This window comes from Poecilia latipinna, unplaced genomic scaffold, assembly GCF_001443285.1.
Source record: "Poecilia latipinna isolate Pla-1442-1.1 unplaced genomic scaffold, P_latipinna-1.0 Scaffold1656, whole genome shotgun sequence".
Lineage (NCBI taxonomy): Eukaryota > Metazoa > Chordata > Actinopteri > Cyprinodontiformes > Poeciliidae > Poecilia > Poecilia latipinna.
In genome coordinates, this window is record NW_015114272.1 from 77,239 (window position 1) to 101,086 (window position 23,848).

At 42.2% G+C, this 23,848-nt stretch overlaps 3 protein-coding genes across 3 annotated transcripts in view; 2 read left to right on the top strand and 1 right to left on the bottom strand.

Moving 5' to 3' along the window:
* The window catches only part of shkbp1 (SH3KBP1 binding protein 1), a 14,573-nt gene extending 6,317 nt beyond the window's left edge, over window positions 1–8,256 (bottom strand). Inside the window, exons 1-16 of the mRNA XM_015059737.1 lie at window positions 8,060–8,256; window positions 6,831–6,884; window positions 6,702–6,747; window positions 6,498–6,630; window positions 5,661–5,741; window positions 5,390–5,560; window positions 5,234–5,324; window positions 4,965–5,155; window positions 3,962–4,077; window positions 3,790–3,877; window positions 3,601–3,717; window positions 2,548–2,718; window positions 2,322–2,477; window positions 2,120–2,216; window positions 672–856; window positions 497–599 (exon numbers count right to left, since the gene is read on the bottom strand). Coding sequence (XP_014915223.1) covers window positions 497–599; window positions 672–856; window positions 2,120–2,216; window positions 2,322–2,477; window positions 2,548–2,718; window positions 3,601–3,717; window positions 3,790–3,877; window positions 3,962–4,077; window positions 4,965–5,155; window positions 5,234–5,324; window positions 5,390–5,560; window positions 5,661–5,741; window positions 6,498–6,630; window positions 6,702–6,747; window positions 6,831–6,884; window positions 8,060–8,115 — 1,856 coding nt within the window. The 5' untranslated portion in view covers window positions 8,116–8,256. The remainder of the gene's footprint in view (window positions 1–496; window positions 600–671; window positions 857–2,119; window positions 2,217–2,321; window positions 2,478–2,547; window positions 2,719–3,600; window positions 3,718–3,789; window positions 3,878–3,961; window positions 4,078–4,964; window positions 5,156–5,233; window positions 5,325–5,389; window positions 5,561–5,660; window positions 5,742–6,497; window positions 6,631–6,701; window positions 6,748–6,830; window positions 6,885–8,059) is intronic.
* A 3,850-nt stretch (window positions 8,257–12,106) lies between these two features.
* LOC106964318 (P2Y purinoceptor 14-like) lies at window positions 12,107–20,232 on the top strand. Its single transcript, XM_015059745.1, has 3 exons — window positions 12,107–12,738; window positions 14,218–14,219; window positions 17,497–20,232. The coding sequence occupies exons 1-3, from the start codon at window positions 12,653–12,655 to the stop codon at window positions 18,531–18,533; spliced, it is 1,125 nt and encodes a 374-aa protein (XP_014915231.1). The 5' UTR covers window positions 12,107–12,652; the 3' UTR covers window positions 18,534–20,232.
* Window positions 20,233–21,584: 1,352 nt separating this feature from the next.
* LOC106964317 (P2Y purinoceptor 14-like) overlaps window positions 21,585–23,848 on the top strand; it is an 8,818-nt gene continuing 6,554 nt past the window's right edge. Inside the window, exons 1-2 of the mRNA XM_015059744.1 lie at window positions 21,585–21,623; window positions 21,707–22,771. The gene's annotated coding sequence lies outside the window, so the exon portion shown is untranslated. The remainder of the gene's footprint in view (window positions 21,624–21,706; window positions 22,772–23,848) is intronic.

Below are 23,848 nucleotides of genomic sequence, written 5' to 3' on the forward strand. Positions count from 1 at the left end.
CCCCGAACATGTGGATGTGAGTTGGAACTTTAAGTGCACAAAAAAAAAAAAAAAAAAAAAAAAGGTGACCCACACACCAACTGACATACCACTACCGTGTTAGCTTAGCTAATAGCAGCGGTACCAATCTACCACAGCAATCACTTAATAATAAAATAAACGTCAGGCCTGAAAACATAAAACTGCAACGGACTGAATGTTCTGGTTCAGTGTGGGAAATATTTCAAGTGTTTTTTGGTGTTGAATTCTGATATTTTAGCGGAGCTGTTGTCAGTCAGTTGCTATGGCAACGGATCTGCGTGTACCATAGCCAGCAATGAGAGCGAGAAAAAAGAAAAGTTTTAAGTTGTTCAATGGTTTTTCTGCCATTTTTCCCTTTGGTGTGGAACACAGCACTAAATTAATTAAGCGTACATCTCCTGGTTTCATTTAGTTTAAGGTTCCACCACGGCAACACTCAGCACGTCTATAGAAGAAGGTGTGTCTCTCTCTCTACCTGCAGGTGGAGGCCCTGGGCGTGCTGTCGGGCGTTCGGGTCAGAGCCAGGTCACACTGGTCTAGCAGCTCCAGCAGCTCCTCCTCCGTCGGCCCGCCCAGCGCTGCCGGAACAAAAACACCTCGTCATCCCCTCTGACCAATCAGAATGCTCACGTGCTCAGGGTGCCGCTGACCTCTGATGTCGACCTTCCCGGCGATCTCCATGGCCGTGGTCAAGTCCCACATCTGGATGCTGCCGTTGCCATGGCCGCTGAACAGGTAGCGGCGCGGGCGCGAGCCGATGCGACTCGAGCCCTCGCACTCGTGGACCATGAAGGCCGTGATGGACGTCCCGTCCACCGACCGCACCTCGCACACCCTGGAGAGACAGCTGCTGTCAACAGACCCAGAGACTGCTCACTCTGAAGGTGGTGGGGAAGTGGGCGGAGCTCATTTACTGAAGCAGGAAAATTGCTTCATCTGATCTTCAAACTTTAAAAAATCTGATTTATCCAAATTAATTTGTATTTTCAGGATATTTTCTTTGAATTGTTCTGAATAATTAATACTCTATATCAGTGGTTCTTAACCTGGGTTCGATCGAACACCAGGGGTTCGGCGGAGCCTCTGCCGCAGAGACGCCCCGCTTTGCCATCACTTGCTGCAGAGGATCACGTTACATTGCTGAGCCAATCAGAGCTGCAGAGGAGCACTAATTGAAGGAGTTCCGCTCTCAGCATGGATCTGAACTTGTGTCTTTAAGTACTTCAGCAAAACTCACCGTTTTTACCAAATTCTCTAGTTTTCGGTGTACTTCTAAATCTGCTCCTTAGTCACATCTTTTCGGGGTTGCTACTGCCTCTAGTGGCGTGGGGGTGGTAACACAACTAATATAATTACATTACTAAATCAGAATACCGCAAAGTCTTTATTATTTATTATACATTTTTCATTCTCTTAAGAATGTAGAGCTAATTAAATGATCTAAACAAGGCATTAAAGTGGTTCCAGTTTCTCTCGATGGCCAACCTGTTGAAACTGTGGCAGATTTTAAATACCTTGGGTTGTTCCTGGACAGTCAGCTCAACTTTGCTGAAAACACTGACTATATTTTGAAGAACTGTTCTCAGAGACTCTACCTTTTAAGAAGACTTGGTGATCATGGGGTGACCCAACTAGACTATAGTTGGGTCACTCCTATGTCTTGAATTTGGGGGGAAAAAAAAATCATATTTTATTTATCACTGCAGAAGGGTTCAGTGAATGCGGATATGAAACTGGTGGGTTCGGTACCTCAAAAAAGGTTAAGAACCACTGATTTATATTTAGCAGCATCTTCACATCTTTTTCTCAGAAGTTTGTGTTTAATAAAAACATGTTTCTTCCACAATCCTTTGACAATACGAACTAAATCGATCAGTGAGACACATCAGCTTCAGTAAGTCTAACCTTTAACATCAGATAAAACATGGAATGTCCTTAACGTTTGATATTTTTGTCTTCATTTATACTCCAATCCGGATCCGATCCGGATCCAACAGCTGATACTAGATGAAAGCGTCGCCATGATTAAACCCCAAACTGCCAGCCGATCGCCACCAGGCCGCCTCTAATTGGGCCATCATCAGGAATCATCCCTCACCTCTTCCCGTTGGACGACAGCCGGACGTAGAGCTTATCCGTGTCCGGAACCACTCTCTGGATGAACACCTGCTGGTCATCCCGCTCCCCGTACGGACCTGGAACCACACAGACCTGGCTGAGGCCAAACAGAACCCAACAGAATCCAACAAAATCAAACAAAACCAGTTAGAACCAAACAGAATCCATTAGAACCTGCTGACCGATCTCGGTTCCGGCGCTGCAGCCTCCGTGACCGTCCACGTCATCCAGACTCAGGATCTTGAAGGAGGTGAGTGGAGTGGACCCGGGCTGGGTGGAGATCATCCCTCGGAACCGGGTCACAGTCCAGGTCCGAACGTGGTTGTTGTCCGCACAGACTGAAAAACACAGGGAGGAACCATCAGAACCTGGTGCCGGAGCCTGGACCCATCAGAACGGGTCTGGTACCTGATATGAGGTGCTTCTCAGACAGCATAATCTTGGTGACGGGACTGCGGTGGACGGAGAAGGTCTGGAAGAGCTGCGGACCGGAGCCGACCGTCTCTGGATGCTGGACGATGACCCGGACCGTTCCAGAACTGGTTCCATAGGCGATCTCGATCCAGTTCCCGCTGTCACCTGAACACATCACGGTTCTGATTCTACTGCAGATTTGTTACAAAACAGTGAAAAGCATTGAATTGATGTGATGCTGACGCTGACCTGCAGGTGGCAGTGTTTCCTCCCCCTGCCCCACTGCTGCCCCCCTGTGGCCACCGATAAAACTGGAGCCATTTCAAATCTTTAAAGATTAAAATTTTGTGTTTAATCTGTCTGCTTATTTTATTTTATTTTGGTTTTTTTGGATAAAATTTAATATTTAAAAAAAATTTATACAATTAATTACAAATATTTAAATGTTTTAAATTAAACTTTTTCTTTTATAAGTGATTCTAGTTTTTAATGCCGTCTGTTGAATTCTGGCTTTTATCAGATGGATAAATAAATTGTTACCTTATTTGTTTTTTGTTTATTTAAAAAATATTTTGATTCATATTAGAGTTTTAAGAATTTTTTTTAGATATATTTTCAATTGATCCTTTTATCCATTTATAACAGGTTTGTTTTATATTTCATTACCTTTTTTCTTTGCAGGTTCTTATTTTGGTTATAATTTTAAAAATTAATTATTTTTGTTTTATCAGTTTTAAATGTTTTCCTTCTTATTTAATTCATTAAATCATTCACACTTTTACATCACAAACCTTTAATTTTAACTCAGAGAGAAACTCTGATTCCACCTAACTGTATATTTTTAATGTTATTGTTATGAGTTTATTTGATGGTTAACAGCTCAAAGGTTCACATATATTAACATTTGCTTTAAATTAGATTTTTTTTTAAAATCCATAGTCCTAATTTGATGCTTTTATTCTTTATTTAGCTGTGGATGTTGTAATGTTCAGTTTGGGGGCTGTGTGTCCTGCCCAGTCCTCCCAGTATGAGTGGTTTGGTCCTTACTGGTTTTGGGGGTCAGGTAGACGCTGAGGGCGGTGATGGCGTCCTCGGTCGGGTCCCTGTAGAGCTCCGTCACCAGCAGGTCGTTGTCCTTCATCCTCAGAGGGAACTTCTGGACGTCTGACGGAGACAAAAACATCAGCTACTTGGACCATGTTGCCATGGCGATGGACTTGGACCCGCCAGTCTTACCAATGTAGTAGATGGATCCGTTGTTGCAGCCGAGGATGAGGAAGGATCCGGCAGTGTCGTAGCTGCTGATGGGAACAACATCCTGGTTCTGCAGGGAGAGGGGAGAGGGTGGGGCTTATCACCTAGCAACCCACATTGGACCTGAAACCGTCCAGATCCTGACTCCACCCACCTGCCAGTGCTTGGTGACGGCGTTCCAGACGCCGACCTTCCCGGTGTGGCTGGTGGCGATCAGCTGGTTACCAACAAAGAAGAGCGCCTCGGCCGGAACGTTGAGGCTGAAGACGCCTGCAGGGGGCAGCGCACGCATTTACATTCCGGTTCTGAGGTTCTGTCCAGACCCAGACTCGGTTCTGCTCAGGTCTGATTATCATAAACAAGCCTGATCCCAGTTAGACAGCATGAAAGAAGACATTTAAATGATTCTCATCGTCCAATCAGAACAGACTTCCTCTAAGTTGAAAGTGAGGCAGGAACAAGAAAAAAACATGGAGACTCTGAAACCAGGAAGAACCTCAAAACGTCTCGCATAAAAGAAAACAAATCGATAATAAAAACTACAAGAAGGTTTTTGTTTGCTTGATTCTGATCAAATTAAACTTTAAAGTCAATATTTTAAGAAATAATGTTGAGGTAATATAGAAATGCTGAAAAATAATTTCTAAAAATATCTTGATAAAAGGAGAAAAACATGCAATCTACAAAATAAGACCAAAGAATGAAAACTGAAAAAAGCACAAAAAACTGAAAAAATAAGAAATGAAAAAATAACTTCAGATAAAAATTTATATTTTATAAAGGAAACACACTGAAAACTAATTTTTTTAAAACAGTTAAACAAAAGTAGAGCTGAAATACAATACAGAATTACAAAAATAAAAATTGAGAAAATTTTCAAAGAAAAAATAAAACTGAAGAAACAAAATAAAAATAAAATTTTAAAGAACTATGAAAACAATAGCAAAAATAAAAAATCTAAAGAAAACAAAAATTAGAATTAATTTTATTAGAAATAAATTAGAACATTTATAAAACACGTTAGAACATAATTTTTTATTCTAAGCATTCATAGAAATGTAAACTGATAACTTTGATTTGCATCAGGAAACAAAAAATAAAAATAAATGTTTTTTTACTTCCATGCAGGTTGAAGCAGCAAATCTGAAAAATCGTACCGATTTCGTTCCCGTTTCCGTCGGGACAGATGGACCAGAGGATGATCTCCGTCACCGAGGCGACGGCAACCATCTTGTCGTTGTCTCCCAGCGACCCGCCCATCACCTTGGCGTTGAGGGCGACTCTGTCGATGACGCAGTCGAGGCGCGGCGAGGTGAAGACCTGCTGCCAGCCGGTGGATTCCTTCATCCTGACGGCAGGAAGGACAACCTTCACTTCCTGGTTCCGCCGCCAACCAGCCAATCAGAGCGCCGCAGGAGTCGCTTACCTATAGCAGACGACAAACTGAGCGTACGCCACGGCGATCCAGTTGTGATGGCCGCAGATGATCCGGACCATGCCGGGATCCGACGATCCTCCTGCAGAACCGCAGAGTTAGTGACATCACTTCCTGTAGAGCCGTGGCGGCGGCCCGACCCGTTACCTGCAGACGTCCTGTCCTCGGCGCCGGACCGGCCCAGAAGCCCGGCGTTCCCCAGGTTGGGAGGCATCGTGTTGCTGCGCCGGACCGGCGCTCGCTCCGCTGGCCCGGCCCGGCCCACCATGAACTGAGACCCGGCCACGCTGTGGCGGTTCCGACGCTTCGCCGGGTACACTGGGGAGACACGGACATGGATCAGAACCTGGTCGGGTCCAGATCCGGGCCCAGAACTGGGTAGGGACCAGAACTGGGCCTGCTGCTGGTCCAGCTGTACCTGGGGGAGGCAGGTATCCATTGAACAGAACGTTTCCACAGGAGGACCGGTCCAACTCGTCACACAGCTGCAGCTTTCGCACTGAAACAAAATTAAAAATGATTTTAAAGAATCCAGAACAGCGCCTCCTGCTGGCAGCGGACCAGTTTGTTCAGACAGTTATTCCCTCTGGTTCTGGATGCATCTGGAAGGATTTTTGCTGTTTTTTTAGCTATGATCTGTCACCATGGCAACAAGGTTTACAACTGATTAGCAGCTCAAATATATCCTGAACTTTGACCCCAGATCAGCTGGAAGGCAAACTGGATGAACTTCAACCAGTTTTATATTTATTACGACGTTCAGTGGATCATGGCTGCAGCATCTGATCCCAGACTCTCTGCTCATCCTTCCAACCAGACGAAAAGACAGATTTAAGAGGAGCAGCAAAAGCAAAGGAGGTGGATTAGCAGCGTTAGCTAACAAGTAATGGTGTCATTTAACTTCCCTTTAGGACAAATGAAGTAAGTTTGGATTGAACTGAACTGTTCTCCAGGTTTTCTCGTTTCCAAGCAGAACCAGAACAGAAATCTAAGACATAAGATCTGTGTTCACCTGGAGAACACTGCAAAGAACCAGAAGCCTCAGGACGAAACGTGACGCCCGAACGTAACGTTTCCTCATCCTGACCTGAGCACGGTGGAGGCAGCATAATGCTGTGGGGCCGTTTTTAGACATCGATCTGATCTGAGTATCTGATGGTTCCTGTCAGCAGAACATCCCTGTACCTGCTGCTGAGGCGCCGAGCAACCAGCGAAGGGTGTGAATACTTTAGCAGAATGTCGGAGCTGCTCTCACCCAGCGGCGTGATCCCGTAGAACTCCGCCTCGTGCATGAGCATGTGCACGTTGATGGAGCGTGGGTACAGCTCTTTGCTGCGCAGGAAGTTGAGGATGGGAGCAAAGAGCGACGGGTCGCGATCGATGAAGATCTGAAGAGAGAAACGGCAGCGTGACGAAGAGGAAGACGGCTCAACCAGAAAACGAGTCCAGGAACACTCACGGCTCCTTCGTCATCTTTCAGGGTGGAGATGCGGCCGCTCAGCAGGCTGAAGAACAGGAAGAGAAAGAAGAAGAGTTCAGGAAGCTGGTCCTAGGCTGAACGGAGCTAAATAAAGTCAGGCTGACTCACCTGGAGAAGAAGGAGTCAGGAACCCAGGTGAGCGTCTGTCTGGAGGTACTGAACCTGTAAAATGTTAGAGAGCCCGTCGCTTTATTCTTCATGGATTTAATCCAACTAGTAAATTCATTTAATTATATTTAAATCAACAAAACCAGCTGAAACATCAGGTTCTGAATAGGGCTGGGCACCGCTAGCTATGCTAACCCTAATCACTAAGCATAAAGAGTAGCTCCACTATTGCTAAAACACTACCCCAACTTAGCATAAGCAAGCGCTAAAGCACTATACCAGTGTTTAGCATAAGCTAATGCTAAATGCTATATTAAAATGGTTTTGAGTGGACGCTATGCTAAAACAATATACCATATGGTATTAAAATGAAAGAATTAGCTCCTCTGTTAGCGCATTAGCGGAAGTTTTCCCACCAGGGGTTTAACTTTCAGCTCAGCTCCAACAGCACTGAGTTGAACTAACCGTATTTTCCTCACTCTCCTCCTTTACCTCCATACTCATTAAGGTTCTACTACTCAAAGTAAAATCCATTTCTTCTCAAGGCAAGGACGCTGACGTCCTGCAGCCAACCAAATATTACAATACTTAACAAGTCTTCATTTTCCCACCAACTTTGGGAAGTTTTCATGCAACAGGAAGACGGAACTGTTTTATGTTGTCAAGATGTTTGTTGTCAACATGAATTAAACCTTCCAGTCAGAGTTCCAGTTTAGTGATTCTGATGTCAACACCAGATCTGACGGGAAAAAGCTCATTCCTGCAGCTGGTTTGTTAAGGTTCCATTATCGGACAAGAAGATATTTGGATAATTTTCATCTCTAAAGTTCATCTAGTAAATCCAGACAATCAGAAATGAGACTCCTCTTTGTGCAGACCTACTGTATTTGTAGTTTTTTTTTTTTTTGGCATAAAGTGACAGCTAAGCTTTATGTTCCACCTGCATGCATCCATTGTCGGGCACAAAGTAAAATCCAACCAATAACTTAATTTGTTTTTATTCAACCTCAGAAGGGACACTTGGGGTAATAATAACGATATGAACCAAACAATCCTTTATATAAAACCCTGACTATTTCCTTTTAAGTCGTGTAAAACAGGTTATTTTAAATAAAGAGAGAATTAATCATGAAAGAATGGCAATCTATCCGACAATGGAAGCCGCTACATTAGTTTAGTCCCATCTCTCCAGCTAGCCGGGTTAGCCCAGAACTTCCGGTGCTCCTCACCTCTTCCCACCGACATTCAGGTGGATGATATCCCCACTCTTCACCGGGGAAGACATCCTCCAGAGACCGAGTGACTCGGATAAATCCAGAAAAATACGAATTTAATCCATGTTTTGAGCAGAAAGTAGCTCAACAAAGCACTTCCTGCTACACAATGAAGGTGGGAGCTAAAAGCCGGAAATGAGCTGCGGACAAGTGGAACGGGGTAAACTCCGGACCGGATTATTACATGGTTCCGGACTCCAACGGAAGGACATTAATATATATTTCTTTTATGACAACAAAAAACATGTAGAAATACTTTCTTTATTTCAATAATGATTTTTTTAAATATTACTCAGCTTTTTTATTTAAAAATATAGTTTAGGCTGCTAATCAGATTGATCAGAAGTCTGAATTCTCTAATTATATTATCTGTCACTTGTTTCAGATCCCATTAGTGATAAGAAACAAGTTTTTAACCAAAACAGGGAGCAAAAGTCCTGCTAACTCCTTTGGGATGATGACATTTTATGATGAATAAGGAAAAAGGCAAATTTCTGGGTCACTGTAATGAATAAAACATCATGAACTAGATGAAGTCACAGCCATGTGTTACATGCTGAGCTGCATTCACTGAGCAGGTGTCGGTTTCAGATCTGTTGTTTCAGAAGAGATGAGCGGAGATGCTCCACTTCCTTCTGGTGAGTCGGACATCTTCCTCCTCCCTGCTGGGTTCCTCTTCCTCCCATTATCCGGCTGCAGTGTCCACAAACACCCAGCGTGGAAAACACCTCCAGGTTAAACATAGAACAAAACCAACGTAAAAATACCTCATCATCAGAATGACCTTGCTTTACGCAATCAAAATAAAAAAAAACCTGAATTACTTTCAAACATCCACAATAAAGTCTAATCTGACAGCCTGGTGGAAAGTTACAAAAATCACTAAAGTATCATCAAGTCCTTGCACATATACTCCAATCTGACACAGTCCAGACTTTCAAGCCTTAAATAAACCGATCTACTATTCATCATGGGCAGAAAAGGGAATCACTCAAATCCAACATATATTTCACAGTAATCAGTTTATATCTTTTGGTGATTTGGTCCAGAAGTCTGGAAGAAGTTTCTCCACTACCATCGACGTAAACGCATCATTAAATCCTAAACATCCTTAGATGGATGTTAGTTTGTTGGATGGATGGATGGATGGATGGATGGATGGATGGATGGATGGATGGATGGATGGATGGATGGATGGATGGATGGATGGATGGATGTTTGTTTCCATTAAATTGCTTCCAATTTAATGGAAACATCAACATTATTAGCTGAAAATTGCAGATCAAGGGGTAAACTTTATCCAGATTGTATAAATTCATTTCCTCGACAGACATAACAGCAGCAATCGCAGATCACAGCTGATCTGATGCCACCAGTAACACAAACTTACAGCTTATATGGTATAAAACAATTCACAGATCCCACGTTACTCAGAGAAAATGTTTAAAATGGGTTTTACCATTTCCAACACTATAACCGTACTATTTCCATGCCATTTGAACCTGCACAGCTGTTCAACTCTTCTGCATATCAGCAACCAAAAACTCTCCACCGCTTTGGGTTGCAGAGCCCCGTTCCTCCAGCTCTCTGTCTACTTGGTAACTACAATGGAATGGATAATTTTCCAGATAAATGCAAAGATCCATTTCTAGTTTCTCTATATCGCCAAGAAAATAAAACTTCTCACCTGGAAATGAAAAAACTCTCTACATATTAACACCTGGACAAACCTTCTTACTGAAATACACCTGGAAAGCATTACAATTACGCAAAAAGATCATCTAACTGTGTTCATCAATATCTGGAACTCAAACTAGATTTAACACCTGGGGGCGATGGTCCAAAAACTAAAACTACAATACTGACTAAATAAAGTCACTTTCACTCACATATCTTCTAATGAAGTTTTGTTAACCGGTTAGTTAAATCAATGTTTTTTTCAGAGTCACAGACATAACAGATTATTAACCTCACACACATAAACACACATTCACAGGATTTCCTTGGCCTGAATTAATACAACTCATTATGTTTTGTGTTTGTTCTTTGATTATTGTTGAATATTGCTATAATTATTATGGTTGTTACTGTTTTGTGCTGTCATTATTATGACATCTTGAGTATTCCCCGGTCGGTGCTGTCTGCTCCGGGTCGGCGCTGCAGACGGGAACATGGGGAACAATCGGGGTGGCGTCTCTCCACCGGCTCCATCAGGATTACTGTTAGCCAACTAATGATAGTTTAAGTTTCTTTTTCCTTGTTTTATTTTATTTCATTTTTTTCCAACAACATCATGAAAGAAAACTTGAAACAAACACAAAAATAAATGAAATAGAGGCAGAATACACAACAATCGGGGTGAACGTGGTCCAATCATCTTTTAACTGCATCACATCAGACTGGATATGCAGAATATGAACAGGTTTAAAACATCCATCAGCCGATCAGGGCTGACTGGACTGATGGTTCGGTTCTGGTCTGGGTTCACTGTGATGCGCCCTTTGACCTTTGGTGGTCTGCTCAGGGGCAGACAGCCTCTATTATAGCTAACATTGTTATTACTTGGTGCTGTGGTGGTGCAGGGGTTCAGCACAGCCCACATAAGGAGGCCTTAGTCCTCGACTCGGCCGCCGCAGGTTCGATTCCCGGCCTGGTGACCTTTGCCGCATGTCTTCTCTCATTACCTGCTTTCCTGTCAATTAACTATCAAATACAGGTCACTAGAGCCAATAAAACCTTTTAAAAAAAACATTGTTATTACTTTATTAGTTGTTTTTCCTCTAGTAGGAGTAATGCTAAATGATTTGATCAGTAATTTTACCATTATCTTCCTTTTTCCTTTATCATATCAACAGTTCCTACACACTGGACTCTCCTGTCTCTTTTTCTTTGTTTTTCTATTATTGTCTTTTTTGCACACCCATTTCTAACACTTGTATTTGTTATATATAATCATAAAAAAGAAAAAAAACACCTCAGGGATTTTCCGCTGTGGTCAAACCAAACCACCAAACACCCACATGTCAGCCGGTGCCAGGAGACGCTTCCAGTCACACGCCAACAAAACGGAAATGAGGCAAGAAAACTCAGCATCTGGAAAATACATATTTAAAAACAATAGAATAAAATATATCATTTAGTAAATAAACAAATTAAAATGTAATTAAGCTGAAAATACACCAAATTAATAAAGAAATTATCTTGACAACAAAATGAAACAAACAGTAATGTCCTTTGCTTTAAAGTATTTAATAGGCCGCATTTCTATAAACTCAATCAGGAGTTGATAATGATTGTTTTTGATCAAGTTCTTATTTTAGATTAAGGGTTATTCTTTATACATGATTTATTATTATAAATGTGATCACATATTTATGCCAGCTGATCCTAATGTGGTCAAAGTGAAATATTTACAATGTTTTCTGTGGTGAACATTTATGTATTGAGGCACTGTAAAAAACTAATTTAGTCTGAGTTTATTGAAACAGGACAGTGCATGTTTGTACTCTCGGTGGTTAAAGTGTGAGAGAGGAAACGAAGGGAGGGGAAGGCAGAGAACAGAATCAGTCTGAATCCTTTCCTGTTATCTGCTTACAGACGGGCAAAAAATACTTCCTTCTGACTTTAGGACAGCATTCACAGTCTTCACAGCCTTCACATCATTCACAGCCTTCACAGCCTTCACAGCCTTCACATCATTCACAGCCTTCACAGCCTTCACAGCCTTCACCGCCTTCACAGCCTTCACAACATTCACAACATTCACATCATTCACATCCTTCACAGCCTTCACAGCCTTCACCGCCTTCACATCATTCACATCATTCACATCCTTCACAGCCTTCAGAGCCTTCACAGCATTCAGAGCATTTACAGCCTTCACAGCACAGAAGAAGCCTGTGGCAGCTGCAGCCGCTCCTCCAGCAGACCCACCAGAACCAGCAGAACCAGCAGAACCAGCAGAACCAGCAGAGCACCCCGTCGCCCTCCAGCTCCCCCAGTTCTCTCCGTCGCTCCTCCTGCAGGCTGAAGGCCAGCAAACTGGTGAAGCTGCAGTTTCCTCCTTGTGTCCTAAACATAATTTTCTTTGAAATGTTTGCATAAATTCAGTGACTTCCTCAACGCTGCATGTTGCACAACAGCCTGGTGTTTAAAGGATCCGCTCACTGCAGCATCGTCTTACTTGCTTTTCTATTTTCATATTTGAGTTATAGTTGGATTTAAACCGAACCCAGTGTGACACGTTTTGTTCCACCTCATGTTTTAAACATGAATTCAACTGAAAAACTTCTGATCTCCTCGTTCACTTTTCCTCCCAAATCCTGTTTGGTGAACTGGTTTCTGTCTAAGCTGCCCTTTGGCTGTGAGCGTGTGTGCACACGTTTGCATGAATTCATCGCTATAGCAGTAAGGTGGGCATGCAGTGTTTGCCACAGTGATGTGGCTTGTAGAGTCATCAGTGGAGCGAAGGCGTGAGGATGACCAGAGGATGCAACGTCACACAGGAACAGAGGAAGTTTATGTCCAGCGCAGCTCATCTTCCCTCATATGACTCGGTTCACAAGGAGGAGCTCAGACTGCAGGATCGAGCAACATCTGCACGGACGGCTGCCGCACAGCTGGCTCTGCTGGAGGTGAGCGCACACACCATGCAGGACGACTCACACCACAGATCTGACACTTTAACACCTCGCTGCGTTTCCACTGGTGATTACAACCCAGATGGATGAAAACCTGATCCAGCAGAGGTCAGATCAAATCTGCTCTAAAAGCTGAATTAATGAGGATTCAGTCAGATCAGGTTGGAATATTTCATCAGACTGAATGTGATCTGCTAGAAAGGTCCAGGACTTTCCGTGTTTCTCTGATTCATCTGCTTCTGAAAAATGATAACGCTTCTTATCGCATTTCATAACTTCATGCTTGGTCATGTCGTCAGGCTGATTCTAGAGATGGTTCCGGTTTTTATTTTTCTCTTAAATGTCATCAGATTAATAAATGAAGTAAAACTAAAAAAAGAGACAAATTATGAATCAAATCAGGAGCCAAAAGTTGAAAAAATCTAAATGATTGGATCAAAGTTTAATGTGGAGTTATTAATAACATGCATGATTTATTTAAACTCTGTTGGGTCTAACAAGTTTAATGAATAATCAAAACAAAGGCAATAAAAGCCTCCTTTGCATCCTGATGTGAATCTTGTTGTATTCCTGGTCGGTTTGTTTTTCTCACCATGAGAACATTGAGCTGCTTTATGATCACAATGCAAAGCTGTGGTTTGAGTCAGAGCTATAATTACACGGCTCTAGTTTTCCAGGAAACCTGATCACAGCTTCGACAGGCCAACCGCTGATCACTTCTCCTTTTCTGGACTTTTAAGCTCAGCGACGCTTTTTGAGTCGCCGCTTTCCACAGCCAGAGCTGGGCGTTATTCAGTTAGCCCCACACGTCCACCAGGGGGCAGCAGAGAAGGGGGCAGGAGCTGCCTGGCAGTTACCTGAGCGCCTGACAGCAGGCAGGGTCAGCCGGATAAAGAGCATCTGATGAAGGCTGCTGAGGATGACTCTGGTTTGCATGAAGCTCATGAGGGCAGATGAACCAGAGGTCTGATGACCAAACCACAGGAAATCACACATGCTGCCTTCCCACAATGCACTGGAAACAGGAAACTCCAGAAAGGATGACCTGGCCACACTTTTCAGAAACACAAACACAGTACAGCACTTTGAAAAAGCAGCACAGCTGGAAGACAGGAAGAATTAAATATAGTAACACCTTTAAGACTTTACACTGCAGAGTGTTTTACTATTTTCCTGAGAAAGATCTGAAAGTTTTCTGTCCTTTTCCGTTCAGGCTGGAGAATTTTCCAGCCAGAAGCAGCAAAGTAACTGGGAATGTTTTTCCAACGCTGGAGAATCAACCGGTGGAGGGAACGACTAGCGCGCTAACAGCAGAGCTAACGGTTAGCTGAAGGTTTAAACGTCTTTGCTAACACGTCTTCACCTACACGCTAAAGGTTAAAGTTCATGACAGCATGGCAAGAAAAAAAAATATATATATATATATATATATATATATGAATAAGAAAAAGCTAGAATACAATGATATAAAAGAAGTAAATAATAACAATAAGTCAATTAATTAATTAAAAACCTGAAATATAAAATAATTAAAAGATTATTTAAATAAATAAAATAGATGAATAAAAAATAAATGAATAAAACCAACAATAGAAATTTGATTTACAATAAAATAATAATTCAAAATGATTGCAGCAGGACTTGTTTGATCTGCATTTGATCTGCAGGTCAGATCAGCACTTCCTGCCTGACATCAGGCTCGGTGGTGGAGGGATTATGCTCTGGGCAGCAGTGGAGGAGGCTTTGGACCTGAACTCCACAATCTGAGTTCAGAATTTGGTCTTGACGTTCTTCCATGGGCCGTTATCTCCACCTCGCTCTCAGGAAGCGGCTGGCAGAGGAATCATGCAAATATTCAGGCGGCGCTCCAGTTGCAGCTCTTCTCTCCGCTTCACTGGAACTGCACTCATTTTGCTTTCTGAGTAAATGTATAATAAAACTTTGAGTTGTTGATGGAACCAGTGTTTCTGTGCAGAGATGAATCAGAGCCACAGGAACCACAGAGATAGAAAAAGTTTCACTTCAGGTTATTTATGTGGCTTCGTTTCACAGTGAAGCTCATCGCTGAGTGAAGGTCAGAAGGAAAAACAAACTTTAGATCAGACCAGGTTCCACTTTCAGCTTTAGGTTGATTCATTTCAAAATGTTGGTTCTGGTTCTGGTTCTGCTGTAAATCTGTCCATCATCACATGACATCATCATCAGACATTCAGGTTGCTGCACATCAAAGTTCATCTGATGTTCAAATATGACTCATAAACTCAGAGTCTGACCAGGAAACAAACAGACGACTCATTTTTAAAAGGTTAGTTTTATTATTAGTTTTCTTTTTTATGTTTGTTATTTTTCATTAGTTACATCTAATTTTTTATGTTTAAGTATTTAAAAAACCTGAAATGGATTTAAAAACCTTTCGTCTTATATTTATTTAAAACAAGAATCTGAAGCTAAGTGAGCTTCAGCTTAGCGTCACCAACCGGTTCACCAGAAACAGCCCAGATCATCACTCTGCCACCACCGTGCCTGACTCTTCATTCACAAACCGATTCGTTGCTTTTAGCCTTCTTCAGCTGACAAATGGTGCCGTTTACAGGTCTGACTGCAGCTGGTGAGATTTAACCAGAAATGTTTTACTCTCAGTTAATTCATGACATAGAAAAGGGTTGAATTACTTTTTCATCTAAATAATGAAATCCTGGTTAAAAATCTGCGTTTTGCATTAATTCGGCTGATGTTTGTAAATCTGGTCGGCAGGATTCTTCTGAACGTCTCAGAGTCTAAAAATGTGAACGTTGCATCAGGTAACGACTGTGAAGCCCTGAGGAGGTTTGCATGAACTCACTCGACCGAGTTCCAGGGAAATGGCATTAAAATGATTCAGCCTGGGAGCTGTCGCACCAATGCCTGTCAGATTTCAGCTGTATTTGTGTTTGTGGTGATGAAGCTGCAGTAAAACATCCACAATCCGTCTAAGGAATTCGGTTTCTGACCTCATTTTTAGTCTCAGCTTTGTTTACAGAAGAAACTCTGAGAAATTGTAAACAAAGACATTAATCATAACTTTAGTCCTGCTGCAATGCTTTTATTTTCATTGAAAGGAGCGACTTGGATCTTCAAGTGGCATTTATAGAGACCAAATACATGAGCATGATGCATGCATAACATTTATATTTATGCTTCTTATCTTTGTCCTCGCTCGGTTTCTGCTAATCTGGTCGATTGTTCAGTGACTGTGAAACTCTGAACTGCAGGAAGGAGAAGAGGCGTTTGCTCTGAGAGGCAATTATCTTATTCTAAAGAAAAATACTGAGAAACGTTGCTGCATGTTTTAGTGTTATTATTGATGTGAAGCAGTTTTTGCTGTCATGTTGTTTTTTCAAAAGGCAGAAAAATAATCTTTAGACAAACAGAAGTCAGGATTTACCCTAAAATAACGGAGCGAGGACAGGAAGGGTGTCGTCCTCCGTCCTGTTTTCACAGGAGTGGATGAAGGAGCGCCGTTGGATCGGGATCAATCGCAGCAGGAAGCAGCAACCAGGAGCCAAAGATGCTCGTTATTTTCACACGTGGTGTAGAGCTGAAGGCCACTGGACTTAAAAGGAGATCAGGAGGAAGCCGCTGCACAGATTTAGTTGTTTACATGCGCAGAACATCTGGAGGCTGATCTGCAAACCGTGTCACGGTGCGACTGATTTAACCTGCCGATGGGAGGCTTTTAAGGCTGGATTCTGATACCGGCCCAGACGGAGATCCACACCAGGATCCAGAACCACTGAGATGATTTAACCGGCCACTTCTCCTGTTGGAGCTGACAGCCTGCAGGGGGCGACAGTCATTTCTTCAAACTCAGTCAGTCAGCCAAACGTCTGTCTGGCTTTAGGAAAACAAAACTAGGAAAATGCATTTTCTGCAAAAATGCTGTAAGTTGAGTCTGTTTGCTGAAAACTGATGAAATATTTGAAGTCAACTGCTGATAACTTTCTGAAATGTAATTAAAAAAGCATTTCAGCAAACAAATGCTGAAATGCTTTTGCTATGCAAATTTCCTACATAGCAAAACTTTCAGTAAAAACTTTTGAAAAGTTTAAGTCGGTGTCAACTCAAGTTCAAAAACATAAAATGTTGTGCAGAACAGTGATTACAACACTGAACTAACTGATCTTACCAGTATGGAGTCTTACTGTTGAGTGCAGCAAGACTCAACCAGCTGTTGATCTGTACAACAGATTAATGTTAATGCTGAAATAAACTGGTGAAGATTTTTGCCTAATGAAGTGATGAATGTAATGAAGTGGCAGAAACACTAGAATAGCAAGACTTTAAGCTGATGTGCATAAACAGTAAGACTACCAACTGAAAAAAGAGGAACAAGACCAGATGTAACTAAAGATCCCGTTGCTCCAAACAGTTGAAGCAAGAGTTCAAACAGCTGTTCAAATGTGAAAATTGGAAGAAACCTTCCTGCATTGAGGATGGAAAACACAGAAGATTAAACTTAGACGTGCATCACAAGCTGAGGGCAGGGCTAAAACACTTGGTAAAATGTAAAATCTGTTGATTTAAAGACCAGCTGAGGTTGGACTGGATGAAAACTATGGAAATGTCTTAACTTGGTGTCCAACTTAGTGACATGCAACACTAGTTGAAGTTTGAAGCACTTTGGGGTCCTCTGGACTTGATAAAACTCTATACAAGTATAAGCCATTAACCAGTTACTATGTATTAAAACCATCTTGTCTGTTTTGTTGCCAGGAATGGAGAAACTCAATTCGTCTAACAACACCAACCAGTCTGATTTTCACAGCATCTTCACCAAGCAGGTCCTTCCCCCTTTCTACATCGCCATCTTCGTTCTGGGCCTGTGTCTAAATGTCGTGGCCGCCTGGATCTTCTTCAGAGTCCCAGCAGACTCTGGTCTGGTGGTTTACCTGAAGAACATGGTGGTGGCTGACCTGCTCATGCTGCTGTCCTTCCCCTTCAGGGTGGCTGATTACTTGGGTTATGAGAGTTTGGACCTCGATGTAATCAAGTGTCGCTACACAGCCGTACTCTTCTACTTCTCCATGTATGTTGGAATCCTCTTCATCGGCTTCATCAGCCTTGAGCGCTACGTTAAGGTTGTTTGCCTCTCCCCTTCCTCCTCCACCATCCCTTCCTCCAGGTCTAGATTCAGTGTCGTGCCTGTGCTACAGCATATACAGAGGGCCACCTCTGCCCGGGTTCTGGCGGTCCTCACATGGAGCTTCCTCTTCCTGTGCTGTGCCCCCAATGTCATACTGACAAGCAATCTTGAAGAAAAACAGTCTATGAAATGTATGAAATGGAAGACACCGCTGGGCAAGGAGTGGCACAAAGTCTCAAGCCATATCAGCGTGTCCTTGTTCTGGGTGACACTCGTTATCGTGACTTTCTGCTACACATCAATCGCTCGCCAGGTGTGCAAGACGTACCGCCGCATGCGCCGTGACACCACCGACATCTGCCGCAAGTCCAACCGCAGCATCTTCAGCATCCTGGTGGTGTTCTTCATCTGCTTTGTGCCTTACCATGTCTGCCGCGTGCCTTTCACTCTGAGTCAGTTCAGCCAATCAGGCTTCAGCCCAGATGTCAGTTTTTGGCTTTTCCAGATTAAGGAGGGAACGCTCTTCTTGTCGGCGATGAATGTCTGTCTCGACCCTGTGATCTACTTCCTGATGTGTGGGACTTTCAGAAAGTCCCTGCTGAGGAAACTGTCAGTGAGAGCGAGGAGGAAGTCGCTTTCCACCGCTCAGAGTCTTAGCAACATCTAGGAGAAGAGGACAAGGAGTCAGAGGACAAAGAAATGTGTAGCAAAGAGAGAAAAGGTGGGAGCAAAAGAAAGAAGGTGCTGAGCAGTGAGGAGATCCTTGGTGACTACCCAAACTGGACTACATGGAGAAAACAAACAGTCCTTATGGGCTGGTATCTTTTACATCTTTCACACCTGAATCAACTGTTTATTACCAGAGTCCCACAGCATTGAAGGACATGTTGAGAAGTCAGCTGTCTTGCAACAGGGACACATCTGAAACATGTAGGACACCAGTCCTTGAGGACCGCAGTTGGACATCCCTGATAGAAAGGAAGCAATGTGATGTTTTTGTATTTATAGGCAAGAGAAACAGAATATATCCTGATGATCACTCACTGACCACATCATTAGAAACATCTTGCTGTTTCTGCATTGGAAATCCTTGTGCCTTCAGAACTGCCTTGAATTTTCATATCAATGTTTCAACAAGTTGTCAGAACCATTCCTCAGAGGCTCTGGTCCATATTGATGAGAGATAATCAAACAGTTGCTGCACATGTTGAGATCAATGATGAGGATCTCTGTTTCACCACAAGCCAAAATGTCCTGCTGGACTGAGTTCTGACGATCTTGCAGATATTAGGGCCCATTAAATGTGGTTTATGCTTGATGAATGTACTTAAATAGACATGCAGACTGTGGCCGACACACTTTTTCCAGCATTTATGGCCTGTGCAGCTCGTCCCAACCAACCTTGGGACCTTGCAAACATGCCCAGTGTTAACCAGGCTTTAGGGTACACTAAGCTCATTGTCATGTCCCAGAAAGCCTGAGATGATCTGAGCTTTGAAACAGGGTCCATTATGCTGCTGGAAAATCAGAAGATGGGTCCATTGTGGCCATTAAGTACTGATTATGATCAACGGTGATACTCAGCTGGGCCTTGAGGTTTCAGTGATGCTCAGCTGGTTCCAAGAAAATATTCCTCCTTACTGCACCAGCAGCCTGAACCATTGATCCAAAGCAGAACGGATCCACGTGTTCATGTTTATGCCAAATACTGACCCAACCAGCCTGAGACTTGCTGGACCAGGAAGCTCATCTGACATCAATGACTACTCTTCCTCTGATAACCTGCTGCTCACTAGATATTTTCTCACTTTCAGAACATTCTTTCTTAATCTGAGAGATGGTTGTGGGTTGAAATCCTCGTAGATCAGCAGGTTCTGAAATACTCAGACCAACCGTCTGGTACCAACAACCATACTGCATTCAGTTACCAAAATCCCCTTTCTTCCTCATTCTGATCCTCAGCTGAACTTCAGCAGGCTGTATTCAACAGGTCTAGATGCCGCAATCCATTCAGCTGCTCTCATGTATTTGGCTAATATGCAAGGACTGAACAGGTGTACCTTATAAAGTGGCCAGTGAGTGCAAGTGTTCTGTATATAAGAGTAGCACATATTTAGCTCTAGCTTTGTGTTTATTATTCAAGGAAAAAGGAAGAGTGGAGGGTGTAGAGTGTGATGGCAGGCATCGAACCTGTGGCGGCTGCAGCCTCAGCATGTTGCTGTGAATTCCTCTTCACCTTCAGCCGATTGGTTCGAAGCAGAAAGAGTCAGAAACTGGAGCTTAGCCGCAAGAAGAACAGCAAACATGCCTTTTATTTATCTGTGTCACTTTTATATTCAATAAAGCATTAAGTTGTGTTGAACTGTTATGATGTGGCTCATTTCATGGAGGAACGGCGACGTTTGCTTTTAATTTCACTTTTTCTCTGCTGCCATCTGGTGGCCAAACTGTATAATAGCAGGATTTCTGCACAGGCGGCGGAGTGGAGGAGCGTTTTGCTCTTATCCAGTTAGAGATGCTGATTAGCGGTTAGTTAGCACATGCCTTGCATCAAGAAGGTTCCCGGGTTCAAATCCCTGATATTTCTTCACACAAACCTGTATGTAAGCAAAACAATCATTTTATAAAACCAAAATAGAGTTAAAAATCTGATTACTGGCAACAAAACGTTTAGGACTTACTTTGGGAACTAACTCATTTTAATCATTTAGTTGAGTTAAATAAACAACGCTAAGTTATGGTCCATGTTAATTTGAGGTTAAAGTTAAATAACTTGATAAGGATTTTTTGTTTTAAAATGTTACAAAACATCTGGCTGAAACCATTTTTTAGTAAATCACTGGAAATAATCCTGAAAACAAATGAGTAAATATGACTAAACCATGATGTTGAGTTAGTTTTTAAAGACTATAACTTCTAACTGTGCATCTTCGTTTTATTGCAACAGACTGTTTTACAATAAATATATTACATTATTAAAGGAAAATCGTAAAAAAAGATTTTATTTTTTTACAGACTGAAGGAAACTGGAGAACAATAAGTTCTGTGAGTAAAATGGACTTTTGGCATCAAAAGTGTTTGTTGATTAAAAATCCTCAGAAATAAATTTGGTACCAGAGTGAATGTTGTAACCATGCTGGAGTTTAGAGAGTTTTACATTTTTAAAGTTACTTATTTCCTGTTCCAAAGAGCTCAACTACAGAAAAATTCAGGAAACATGCAGACTCCATCTTCCTTCATGGTTCAAAAACATATTCTGACTCAGTTTCAATATGTGAGAATCAGTAGCATCAATATTTAGCATCCTAACTTAACATTTAGCTTCTATTTAAATATTTAGCTTTCTAACTAAACATTTAGCTTCTATTTAAATATTTAGCTTTCTAACTAAACATTTAGTTTGCCAACTAGATATTTATCTACAATGTAAACATTTAGCTGCTATTGTGAAGGTTTTCCCATCTGTCTGATCAATGCATCCGATTATCAGCTTCTGACCGATATTGATACTCAACTTTCTGTACAATCACAACTTGAGGACAATCATCGTCAACCCAAAGCAAACAGACGGAACAACTGCGAAACCACTTCCTGGTGTTTTTGTTGCAGCTGCTGTTATGAAGCCACAGACTCAACTGTCTCACTTTTCATCTGCCTCAGCAGGATGAGGCATCATCATTTTCTTCTACTTTGACATTTTCAGCTGAAGTGGACTTGGAGATTCTGGCCCGGTTTCTTCTTTAAAGAACACAAACAAGTTGAGACACCAAACTGAGTTTCCACCAGGAGAAAGAAATGACAGGAAATGAAGAAACTAACATGCATTATGTGATTCACAAGGTCTACAGAACCAGCGCCCCCCAGAGGTGGGCTCTCTTCTGTAACTGGACCTCAGCAGACAGGAAAACCTTAAATCCTCAGATGACACCAAGGAGCGACTGTGGCTCAGTGTAGAGTTGAGTTGTTGTCCTGCAATCAGGAGGTCGGAGGTTTGATTCCTCCGGCCGATGGGCCCCTGGGCAAGGCACTGAACCCCAAGTTGCCAACCAGTTGGTGCTTAAATACATGTGTGTTTAGAAAGGTGACTGCTTTCTAAAATGTCTGTTTGATTGTTCTGATGGGGATGACAGGATGTGGATCAGCTCATCCACTGGTGTGATCAGAACCTCCTGCAGCTAGACTCACTCAAGACGGTGGAGAAGACGGGCTTCTGGAGAACTCCTCAACAACACTGGGTCTGAAACTAAATCTTTAGCTTAACTTAGTTGAGAGGCTAGCTGTTTAGCTTAAAGATTTACAAATGAATGAAAAGTATGCTGAAGATATGACTGAAGAATGAAACCAGTTTATTTCTAAATAGGCTAAATAACCCAAATTATTGCTGGTAATTTTTGACTGTGTAACTTTACAAACAGCTCCTGATTCAAACTCTGCTTCTATATTTATATGAAACTGGACCAATAAAGCTGCTTCTGATTCCTTTGCTTCCAGCCATCAACCTGTTATCCGGTTGCACTAATGTTCATTATGGGTGTCAGTCGTATTTATTCAGATTTGCTTCAGATTTTAATCATTGATGTTTTTAGATGTTTGTTTCCTCGGTGCAGTAAAGCTGCTCTCATCAGTTAAGTTTCTGTCACCAGCTGAGCACCATCATGGAAACATCTGAAATGAGAGTGTTTGTTTGAGGAAGGTGTGGTTTGTGGTCACACTGACAGCAAACGCTGCATCTGGACGGGAAAGCAGATTCTCTGCAGCAACACAGCGAATTAAGTCAGCGGGTCGGAGCCGAGCAGAACCAGGACTCTGGGTCCGAGAGCCAGAGAGCGGCAGGGAGGAAGGTCCAATTCCAACCTTCTCAAACGCAGCCAGAGGTGGGTGGATTAACCCAAACACTGGATTCAAGTAAGAGTAGCACTCCGTCATGTTTTACTAAAAAACAGCCGTCAGTTAAATTACTCAGGTAAGAGTGGAAACACATTTGGTAAAATACGTCTGACAAATACTTGGTAAAAGTACCAAAAGTAGCAGACTTCAGTGAAGTCACCTTGATGATGAAAGTTATGTGCATATTCTGGTATTTTAAATACTAATAAATAAATAAATATCAGATTCAGGTATAAGAAACTTTTCTTTGCTGTATAAAACTTGGAAAACAGTTTATTTAATTTCCTTTGGGGATCAATAAAGTATTTTTGGATTGAATAGTTACTTCCGATGACGGCGCAGCTCATCATGGTCGGCAGATAGAAGATGACATTAAAACAACAAAGCTGGTGTAAGGACAAGAGGTCTCACTTCAACACAATCTGTAGGCGTCAGAGTTTGATGATTTTCTGTTTCCTTCTCATTCAGTGAAATTACTCTCAGTTTGTAGAGTATGCAGGAAGTTTACTTAAAACAACATCAATCATGTAAAAGTAAAAAATATGGTGTCGTAAAAATAGAAGTATGTTTTTCTCCAAATAGATACTCAGTTAACAAGTGGTGAGATATTGTTCCATCAAACTCAGAATGCTGGATAAAAACAAATAAAACGAAGGATGACTCCTAATTTTTGTACAAAGATGATATAACTACTCAGTCATGCAGCACTGTTTGGGAGTTGGGGTCAGAGGTCAGGGGGATCTCAGGTCTGGGATTCTGATGGTTCTGAAACATGTATTTAAAATCAGTTTAAAGTTTGAAGCTTTCTGAAGTTCTGTCTCCAGGAAGTCGTCAAAACATGGCTCCTCTATTAATGCTAACGTTTTTACCAGCGCTGCTCTGAGCAGCAGCTCCACCAGGTGTTTGCTAATTGCCATTGGCTAGTCTGAAGGAGCTGAGGGGGGAGGAGCTGCGCCTTGAAGGCGGGGCTAGGTCCATCCAGGTGTTATGTGGCTGATTGGTTGCCATGGAGATTAAAGGATTTCTCAAACATCCATGAAAGAATCAAAGCAAAACTCCAGGTTTGTATCTGATGAAAAACAAGATGATGCCCCG

Coding starts and splice junctions, on each gene's coding strand:
- LOC106964318 (XM_015059745.1), top strand. CDS start 12,653: ATGACTCGGTTCACAAGGAGGAGCTCAGACTGCAGGATCGAGCAACAT.